Source organism: Nematolebias whitei, chromosome 20 (assembly GCF_014905685.2).
Source record: "Nematolebias whitei isolate Nwh7 chromosome 20, NemWhi1, whole genome shotgun sequence".
Lineage (NCBI taxonomy): Eukaryota > Metazoa > Chordata > Actinopteri > Cyprinodontiformes > Rivulidae > Nematolebias > Nematolebias whitei.
The window spans coordinates 935431-946688 of record NC_056517.1 but is presented as its reverse complement, the minus strand read 5'-3'; the positions used below and the strand labels follow the sequence as shown (position 1 = coordinate 946688).

The following is an 11258-nucleotide window of genomic DNA, read 5'->3' as shown; positions in this document are numbered from 1 at the left end:
ACTTTTTTTTTGCTATGTTTGGTTGTAACTGGGACCTTCCATCCATCCATCCATTTTCTTTACCCGCTTATTCCATTTTGGGTCATGGGGGTCGCCGGTGCCCATGTCCAGCAATCACTTTGCGAGGGGCGGGGTACACCCTGGACGGGTCGCAAGTCCATCACAGGGACACATAGAGACAAACAACCATTCACTCTCTCACTCACACCTAGGGACAATTTAGAGTTACCAATCAGCCTAACATGCATGTTTTTGGTCTGTGGGAGGAAACTGGAGCACCCGGAGAAAACCCACGCATGCACGGAGAGAACATGCAAACTCCACCCAGAAAGGCCCCTGGACCGGGGTTTGAACCAGGGACCTGCTTGCTGAGAGGCAGCAGCTCTACCAGTTGCACCACCGTGCTGCCCAACTGGGACCTTGAGTACACAATTTCATTACACCTCATGTACCACTTGTGATGCGAATGACAATAAAAAACCTTGAACTTGATTATCTACACATAGGCTCTCACACTAGTTCACTTTCATCTTTCAATCACTCCTTGGTCTGTTGCCTTATTATACCTCCTCCCACTTGTCACATCGTCAGTGCAGTTACAGCGTGCGCTCTTAGGCCATCATTACCTGCAGTATTCCCTCAGTGCAGACTGAACTCAACAAAAAGGCCTTTCCCTACTCTGCTCCTGTAACCTGGAACACCTTGCAATAGGAGCCGAAGCAGTCCACCTTAATTTCTTTATGGGATTTTAAACATTTGATAAGGACATTAGAAAAATCTAAAAATATATGTTCTTGTTTTTTTGTATTTTACCTTTTCTTTAACCTTATTTTACCTTGTTTTATTTATTATTATTACCTTGCTTTGTATTGTTGTATATTCTTGTCTGTACATTATATGTTGTCTGTCTAAAACAGAAAACGAGTCCTTGTGACTCTATGAGACTACCTGTATAAATAAAGGCTATATAAATAAATAAAGTTATGATTGGATAGTAATCTAATTATTTTTACATTCTGTTAATGAAAAGGAAAAACAGATTAGTAAATATATAATATAATATAATATATATATTTTTTAAAAGTATGACTTTTTATAACTGTATATTGTTGTTGCTGTTGTCCATTGTTGTCATCATTTTTTGTTATATCAGGTCTCTCTTGTAAATGAGTCCTCGAGGCTCAATGGGATTTACCTGTCTAAATAAAGGTTGAATGAATGAATATAATTATTCTGATAGTTTCCTTCACCTAGGCTGTCACTGTAGTCATGAACACATTGACTTGGCAAAGCTCAACCCATATGACTTTAAACAATATTATGTGATTAATAAATTACACACAAACAGATGCAGGAGTTTGTTATAGCCAAGATCAGAAAAGATTAAAGATGGCAACCGTTTATCCAATCATAAGTTGAATACAGCACTCAGAGTAAAATACTGACAGAACAGAATGTGCAGCTGAGGCTCAAACACAGTGAGTCAGTGAAGGTACTGTAGAGTTCTGGTGAGCTGCTGCATGAAAATAATAAAGTGCTGCACTTATTGCTGCCGTGCATAAGTACTGAGTTCAAATGAGCAGCCTACAGCTACAAATATTAGCATTAATAAAACAAGACATCAGTGCCTGTGGGGTTGGACATTATTGTAAAGTTAGTTTGGGCTAAAGATTTGCCAGCAAAAATAAGAGTACATCGAATGTTAATTATTTTTAAAACCATACATTTGTTGCTTATCTATTTAGTCTTTAGGGAGGTAAAAGCAGCAAACTAAAGCAAAAGTTGTTTAAGGCTACCAATACACTGTTACTTACACCTAAACTGTAATTCTCCATGTTTCATTTGTTTTACTGTGATTCAAAGTAAGGCTAAAACCAGGACGTGCCAATTAAAGAAGAAAACAGAAAATGTTTCAGATGTTTGCAAATATAAAATATAATGGAAAACGAATGGCAAAAAATGAAATAAACATGCAGGTCAGTTACATTAATCCAAAATATTGCTAATCAGAGGTTGCCCCCTAAAATATCTACTACTATACTTGTCATCATTACACCCACAGTATAGTTTCATCTTGTCACGTCACCGCTTCTGCAGACTGTCTGAATGATCTCATAAAGTAGTTCTGAGCAGCAGGACATGTTAGTACCTCAACAATAAGCTCAACATCGTTCAGAGGAGGGAGCTGATGGCACTTGAGCATATGTTTTCCCTCTCATTTCTAAAGTGTTTATGAAAGCATTTCTTTAATATTTATTAAAAATATGTAACATATTTCAGTCCTAGATAAAACGACTTGCCTGCTGGGTGTCACTTTACATCACGTACTGATGTAAGGTGACTTTTCCTGTATTTATCCTCTGTGTTCTCTAAGGAAGCTGCAGCTGTGGCCCAAAGACGCCTCACAAAGACATTCTGGGGAAAAGCAATAAGGCTGAATTCACAGAGCCGACGTGACATGTGTATTACGTGTTTGGAGGGTTATCATTTTCATTTTGGCTTCTATGTTCACAGATTGAAGCATATGTGCCAGATGCACGTCACATGCCTGTCACCTCCAGCTTAAAGCGCTGCAGCTTTGTGCCAGCTCGAGTTCGGAGCGGTGCCTATTCTCCCAGGCAGCCAAGCATCAGGGATGAGTCTTAGTAAATTACCCAGGTGAACTATTTCAGAATATGCTATTCAGATTAATTTGAGCAAACAGTGACAAGTTACAAATATTTAATAGTTGTTTTTCAATTGATTTCACTTATGCTTAACAAAACATATGTCAATAATACAACAAAAATAAGTTATTTGTAAATGTTAGCAAATCATTAGTGTATAAAATAATGCTATATTATTAGATTTACTGCAGTAGACCAGAAAGACAGTACTGGAGCTGTCTTCCATAAAAGTATGGCGACATATTAAATTACAGATTATGTGAAAGAACCATTTTTTTTCTCATACATTTAACATACAGAAAAAGGACCGTATGAATTGTTTTTTGCTTAACTCCATGTTACAGTTTGTTGGTGATATTGGAAACTGAATTATCTTGATGTATGCAGGACGATCTTTTTGTTTTACTTGGCCCTTTAGTGTTCATGTACTGAGGCCTCTGCAGAGCCCCTTTCAAAGCAACACAGTAATCATTGCAAGCGTCAAATGTATGACAATCTAAAACTAAAGCTTGCTTTTCTGACAGAAATGTAGGTTTTTCAACATAAATGGCTAAAGCAGCCTCAGGTTTATGAAGAAAACTCACTGCTTATCCACTCGGCGTTCGGGTCATGAACCTTGAAGTCTTTTCGGAAGAGGTCTCCAACCGTCACCTTGCCCTTCAGAGCCAAGCGGTCGTCTTCACCTGCCAAGGAAACAAACATGCTGTTAACTAAATATGAATACACAGTATGCTTGCCTGTGTTTAGCCATGACGAAACTCTTAGTTTGTATTTGTCTTATAGCAGGCAGACCAGTTTTAAAAATAAAAAAACAAATAAAAGTATGTTTCTCAGAGAAATTCATAATAATTCTTGACTGCTCACACAATAATTGATAGTTAAGAACCCTGGAAGTCATATTTTAATCCAATATGTGCTCCCTTAGTGTCATTTAACAAGGATTTGGAGGATTATTCTTACACAATTGTTCCATTTTGTTGTCCTACATAAATTAAGAGAGAAAACATGGAGGAGAAAACAGCCTGGGGTGAAAAAGTAATTGAGTTACTTTGGAATATGGTTGCAGAGATGTGTTCAGGACGTTGATGACAAAATGGCCATTAGAGGCAAATATAAAGTTAAAGTCTCCTCCGTTTGGCAATGGTTATTGTGATGTCTGTATGTGCGCGTGCGCGCGCGCGTGTGTGTGTGTGTGTGATATCACATTATAATCATAGGGAAAAAAGACAGTACACCTTCGGTCACTTCTAGAGTTTCACATATTAGAACATATAAAAATATGATTTGATCTTTATATGGTTCTAAGACTATTAAAATCTTATCTTATATTTTCAAAAACATGCAACAACACCAATGCTACTTATTAAACAAAACAAATAAACAAGAAAATAAATAAAGCCATCAAGGAAAAATGTATTTGAAACATGAACTGCACCCTATGATTCAATAGTTGATGGAACCATCTTCAGCAGCTCCTTAAAACCTTCATTAGAACTGTACAGTCTTTCACATTGTTGTGGAGGAATTATGTCTCTCTCTTTACAACATTGTTCCACCATATTTCAGTGAGGTTGAGGTCTGGACTTTGACTGAACCATCACCATTCCAACACTGTGCTTGACAGCTGGTAACTAGTGTTTGTATCAAGATTTGTGTTTGGCACAGAACCCAATAGCGCAGGCAGGACTCAGGACCAGGGAGGAAATTAAAACACTTTAATAATATAATACAAAAATAATAAGCCGACATGGCAGCAAACACTTACATGTCTCGAGGAAAACCTGGGACACAAGGAAAACCAGAAACACAGGACAATACCAGACGATGTGAAATACAAAGGCGTAGACTTATATACAAGCACACACTGAGAAACAATCACACACACCTGGCAGGACACGAATGTGGAGACAATCAGAGAAAACAGGGAGAACAGACAAGGAAGGCCCAGCAGAGAGCACCATCCTTACAGTACCCTCCCCCCAAGCCCAGAAACCCCCCGCCCCAAAAACAAAAACTAGGGTGGGCGGAGGGAGGGAGGAACTGCAAGGATGGAGGGCACGAGAAGAACACAAGGACAAGAAACCAAAAACCGACAGGACGAGGCCTGGGAACTAAAAACAAAGACTAAACACCAGAAAACATCAAAAGTTCAGGGGGGGGCGGCCGGGAGGCCGTCCGACATGAGGAGCGAGTTCGGGGGGGCGTCTGGAAGGCCGTCCAGCATGGGTCAACAGTTCGGGTGGACGGCCAATTGAAAATTTCACCCTGAGGGTCCATGACCGCCCAGTACAGGGAAAGGCAAGTGGGGGAATCATCGGTTCCTCAGGCAGGTTGACCCAGGATACTGTCACAGGCATGGAACGTCCCACGAAAGACGAGGAACACACAGGAGGCGGTGAGGAGCACACGGGGGCTGCAGTGGGCGTCGAGGAGCACACGGGGGCTTCAGCGGGCGTCGAGGACATGTCTGTGGTCTGTGTGGAGGCCTCTGGGGTCTGCGAGGGAGCCTCAGTAGTCTGCTTGGAGGCCTCAGCAAACTCAGGATCCCCAGGCTGAGGAACCTCTGCAGATTCAAGTCCTTCGGCGGCAGGTTCAAAGTCTTGGGCGAGAGGCGCAGAGTTTTGGGTGAGAGGTGCAGTGTCTTGGGCGAGAGGCGGAGAGTTTTGTGCGAGAGGAGCAGTGTCTTGGGCGAGAGGTGCAGAGTTTTGGGCAAGAGGTGCAGAGTCTTCGGCGAGAGGCGCAGAGTTTTGGGCGAGAGGTGCAGAGTCTTCTGCAGAAGGTGTGGAGAACCCAGGACAACATATGATGTGAGGGGCATCCTCCGGGACCCTCTTGAGACAGGAGATATGGGAGGGGTCCTCCTGGACCCCCTCGGAGCAAGAGACATGAGGAGAGGCGTCCGACTGGACCACCTCGGAGTACGAGACGTGAGGAGAGGCGTCCACCTGGACCCCCTCGGAGCAGGAAATGTGAAGAAAGGCATCCGTCTGGACCCCCTCGGAGCAGGAGACGTGAAGAGAGGTGTCCGCCTGGACCCCCTTGGAGCAGGAGACGTGAGGAGAGTAGTCCACCTGGACCCCCTCGGAGCAGGAGATGTGAGGAGAGGAGTACGCCTGGACCCCCTCGAGCAAGAAACGTGAGGAGAGGAGTCCGCCTGGACCCCTTCGAGACAGGAGACGTGAGAGACGTCCTCCAGGACCCCCTCGAGACAGGAGACGTGAGGGGCATCCTCTAGGACCCCCTCGAGACAGGAAACGTGAGGGGCATCCTCCAGGACCCCCTTAGAACAGGGGACGTGAGTAGCGTCCGCCAGGACCTCCTCAGAACAGGGCCCTGCAGCTGCTGGAAACCCTGCGGGTGCTGGAGACCTGGCAGGTTCTGGACCTTATCCCACAATAACACAAGAAGGTGAGTTTACAAGTGTCTGATACTCTACCTTAAGAGTCATTATCAAAGAAAGCATCTGTGAGAAGTCTGGGGTCTGTAACAGGCTGGGTCTGGACACAAGCAGGTCCTCCATCTTCAAGTAGACTGCTTGTTTGTAACAACAGTCTGAACTGAGGGTAGCAGAGTAGAAGAGTCCCTGAAGCTGTTTAGAAACAGCAATGACATCATCAGGCAAAATATCAGGGAAGTCCTCTGTGGAAACAGAACCCTCTGCAGAACCAGAACCCTTTGTGGAAACTGAGCCTGCTCGCTCCTCAGGTGAGCAGGGGCTCAGGTACCTCTCCCACGCAAAAGTTTCCACTGTTCCTCTGCAGAGAGAGAGAGTCCACTTGACCTGCAGGCAAGCGGGGGCTCAGGCACTGCCCCCCCCCCACCCTTTAAATTTCTCCCCAGCTCCTCTGAACACAAGTGGAAAGATTCGGGTGGAAGGAGGGGCTGATGATCAACTGTTCTGGTCCTTCTTTGCTGTCCGCTCCTCCGGTGGCGGCGGCGTGAGCTGGGACCAGACCCGAACCAAAACCTTTCTTTCGGTTCAGCCTCCTCCTCGGGTGTCCATTCGATGAACTTGTATGGTGTCGGAGAGGAGAAGGAGCTGGGTTTATAAGCCAGGTGGCTCCCCCAGAGCTGAGATCTGTCATGTTCCTCCTCCTGCAGCAGAAGAGGTGACGGGAGGATCTCAATCTTTGGACTACAGTTCCTCCGTCTCTGGACGGGTTCGATCCAGAACCCACTCCAATGAATGACGGGTGCATTTTCCTCAGCACGCTTTAATTCTTCCTCCCACCGGGCTGTCTGAGTCAACTGCCCGCTGGGTTCCTTTCTTGGTTTGGGCATACTGTCAAGATTTGTGTTTGGCACAGAACCCAGTAGCGCAGGCAGGACTCAGGACCAGGGAAGAAATTAAAGCACTTTAATAATACAAAAATAATAAGCTGACATGGCAGCAAACACTTACATGTCTCGAGGGAAACCAGGGACACAAGTAAAACCAGAAACACAGGACACTACCAGACAATGCCCAGACAATGAGAAATACAAAGACGTAGACTTATATACAAGCTCACACTGAGAACATATCACACACACCTGGCAGGACACGAAGGTGGAGACAATCAGACAATCAGAGAAAACAGGGAGAACAGACAAGGAAGGTCCAGCAGAGGGCGCCATCCTTACAGTTTGTGTCAGAGTTCAATGAAACAACTAGACAGTGCACTTCCTATCCCATCCACTGCTTGTATCTGTGACATCGTGGAGCAGCAAAGATGGTGTTCAAAGAGGGCAACAGCTCACAGCCAATAAAGCAACTATTTGATTAACAGCAAGTCCAAATGGAACTTTGTCACAAATTGTTTGTAATTTTTTTACAATAAATTAATAGAATTGACCATTAATGCTAATTTCATTCAACAAGCATTTTTTTTTCATTCAACCTTTTTATTTAGACAGGTAAATCCCATTGAGCCTCGAGGACTCATTTACAAGAGAGACCTGGTTTCAACAAAGAGTGATGACAACAATGGACAACAGCGAGAAAACAGCATGTAAAACTGCTAGATGATATATAAGGAAAATATAGTGTTCATATCCAACAAAGTTAAGTCAGGTCCTCTGGATGCTTTCTTTTTGTTGAAACATTTCAGGTGCATTCACACCAGCCCTGTTTAGTCCGCTTTAATCGAACTCTAGCTCGTTTTCCTAGAAAGTCCGGTTCGTTTAGGGAGGTGTGAACGCACCATCGAACTCTGTCATGGAACAAGAAGGTGAACTCTGGCCTGAGCTAAAACCTAGGTCTCGGTCCGGTAGAAGCAAACTCCAGCGTGGTTCCAGTACAGTGTGAATGTAAACAGACCGGCCCCGCTCCACAGGACAAACAAACACACATTTCTCTTAGATGGAGCCGTCAGCTGACTTGTGTGAAGAACAATATTCTCCATGGTCTTCTGTCTCATCTTCTGCTCATGCTAAGTCAATTTTTGAAAAATGACAAAATATAACTCCTAAAACTGATAAAACTTGATGCCACTTCATTTTTATTTTTATTTCCAGAAGAAGAAGAAGACGTGTCTTCAGAGGTTTTTGTGTCGTTTCTTTCAGTAGTTCTTGGTGCAGCGCCCCCACAGGCGAGCGGGGGAATAGGTTGGTTCAACAGGTTGACTCGACTGCACAGTGCAGTGTGAATGCAAACGCACCAGCTCAAATGTAACAAAAGCTCATGAATATTGGTCCAGAACCGAACCGAGTCTACCGGACTATCTGGTGTGAAAACGACCTTAGTCTTTCATCCAAAAGACCATTAATCTGAGGAGCCACAACAAACTCAGTCTTATATATAACACCTTCTCATAGTAGTTGAACCAGTTTGATGGTGCTCATATAGTTTCTGTAGTCCACCCTCTCGTTTGAGGCAGTCATGGCCAACGTGGTTCACAATGGCGTGCGACGCAGAAAAACTGGTCCATGCATTTGTCACGTCTAGACTGGACTATTGCAATGGTTTATTATCTGGGTGTCCAAATACTTCTTTAAAACGTCTTCAGTTGATCCAAAATGCTGCTGCCAGAGTCTTAACTGGAGTTACTGGGAGAGATCATATTTCTCCAGTTTTAGCTTCTCTCCATTGGCTCCCTGTCAAATCCAGAATAGAATTCAAAATCTTACTTCTAACCTACAAAGCTCTCAACAACCTAGCTCCATCTTATATTACAGATCTTATTGTTCCATATTTTACTAACAGAGCACTTCACTCTCAGACTGCAGGTTTACTTGTGGTTCCTAGAGTTTACAAAAACAGAATGGGAGGAAGATCTTTCAGTTCTCAGGCTCCTCTCTTGTATTTCTTGTTGTTTCTTTTTTGGCGAGTCAAGACGGTCCTTCTCGACCTCAGCATTTCATTGCATTGTTGACCTTGTGTTGATTTTTGCATATGACAAATAAACTAAACCTGAACCAATATCCTGATTCAAGCTTAATAATCCAGGTAGAAAAATCCAACTGTAGGAGTTCCAGTGTTTTCCTTCATACAACTCTACATCACCAGATGGCACCAACAGGCTCACACCTGCAGAGCATCACCACTAAGGAGCAGTAGGAATATAAATGGCAGTGATGACTTCTCCTCAATGATGGTACATTATCTGCCAATTGCATCTACGTCTGTGTTCCTCCTGCAACCTGGACCTCATTGTTTCCTGCATAAACCTCTTGGTGTTCTCTTCAGCTGCCCCTTGCCTTCCACTACCCACTGAGCCTTGCAATTCCTCTGAACTCCTTCTGACCCCTACTGGAATCATTGGATTCTCATCCCTAAAAGAAAACCCCTATCTTCCACAGGTTCCAGTCCCTCCCACCCATGTGGCAGTCTACTGTTTATAATGCATTTTTTTGTAAATAAATGCTGTTAATTGTTCCCATGTCTTAGAGTTGTTCATTTCAGTCATGACTATTCTGGGAATTAAGTAAATCCTCACACCAACACAGTTAAGTGAGGTCCTCTGGACAGTTTCAGTGTTAGTCAGTGTTAATATATGAAGTCAGACAATAACACATGAACATTAAATTCCATTCTATTATCTTTACCTGCTTTGTCATTTTTGGGTCATGGGGGTCTCATGCTCATTTCCAGCAGTCGTGTGAGAGTCTGTGTGTGTCATATATCTCCTTTTATATGTCACTCTGTGAGCACAGCTACAGCATATGCTCTCAGGACATTATTACTTGCAGTGTACCCTTGGTGCGGACTGAACTTGGAAAGAGGGCCTTCTCTTATTCCACTCCCATAACCTGGAACACCTTACCAAAAAAAAGAAACCATCCAGATGACCTGACTGAACATTGTTGGCTTTTTACCTGGATTATTGAGCATGGACTATGGTACCTTGCAAAAAGCTAAAGCTCTTGACGTTGACCTCTCTAAGTGAATTTAAACATCTGTTAAGTTCATGGCAAAAACCAACGCAGACATGTTTCTTTTTTTAGTATTTTACACCGCTTTATAATGTAACTGTTTTGGTCTCATTTTGTTTTTAATTTTTTTTTTTTTTCATTTCCTCTGTTTACTTTTCATTTTATATGCTTTTTATATGACGGTCTATTATTATTTGTTTCTCTTCTGTTCTTTGTTTAAAACAGGTCTCTTGTAAAAAGGTGCCTCATGGCTCAATGAGATTAACTATAAATAAAGGTTGAATGAATGTATCAACAAGAGTCGGGTACACCCTGGACAGGTCGCAAGTCACACGAACATGGACGAACATGCAAACTCAGAAAGATCCCCGGGCAGGATTTGATCCGGCGACCTTCTAGCTGAGAGGAGACAGCTCTAGCAACTGAGCCACTGTGCCACCCAGAAATTACATTTAAAGGTTATCGCATAATAGTATTGGAATGATACAAATTTAATATTATTGACCTGTTATGTAGTCAACAGATAGAAAATGTTCACTGCAGACCTGGTGAAAATTTGAAAAATGAAATTTGTGTCTACTGATATTAACTAACCACCTTTGCAATATGTCAGGTTTGTGTAATGGAACACTAAATATAGTAAATATATACCAGTAATATTGTTTTACACTGTGTAAATATCACATAAACTGGAGGCAATATCAGACTGTACTATTTACTATTTGGTGTTAAATGGTAGCATGGTTCAGCATATTACTACACTCTGTATAACAATATATAAAAATAAAATAAATGTGTATGTGTTGTCATCATTGTATGTTACCATACAATGGTGAAATTGTCTATCTGCATTTAGCCCATCCACCACCAGGTGGGGTGGTGGGTGGCTGTTGGGGGCGCCCAGGGGGTGACTGGGGATGGGGTGTCCTGCGCAGAGACAACACAAGATGCGCAATGACTGGGGATAGAACCTGAGACTTTTGTGGCCTGAGTCAGCTGCCCTGCCTTTACCCCATCTTGCCCCCCTTGAGCCACAGATATAATATCTGTATGATATATTATGATATGATATAATATTATATAATATGCTACATAAGCTAATATCTACTAGCTATTTCAATTCGTAACAGCGATCACATCAGCTTTATAGGCTAATTTTCATTTTGAATAATTACATTATTAGCTTCAATCACATCTCACGTCTTCAGCTCGTCCAGAATGCTGCTGCTCGGCTTTTAA

At 42.9% G+C, this 11258-nt stretch overlaps 1 protein-coding gene across 1 annotated transcript in view; it reads right to left on the bottom strand.

The window, feature by feature from the left end:
* Positions 1-11258, bottom strand: part of dpp6a (dipeptidyl-peptidase 6a) — a 273957-nt gene that overhangs the window by 85171 nt on the left and 177528 nt on the right. The window contains exon 3 of the mRNA XM_037694173.1: positions 3251-3349. Within this exon, the coding sequence (XP_037550101.1) occupies positions 3251-3349 (99 nt within the window). The remainder of the gene's footprint in view (positions 1-3250; positions 3350-11258) is intronic.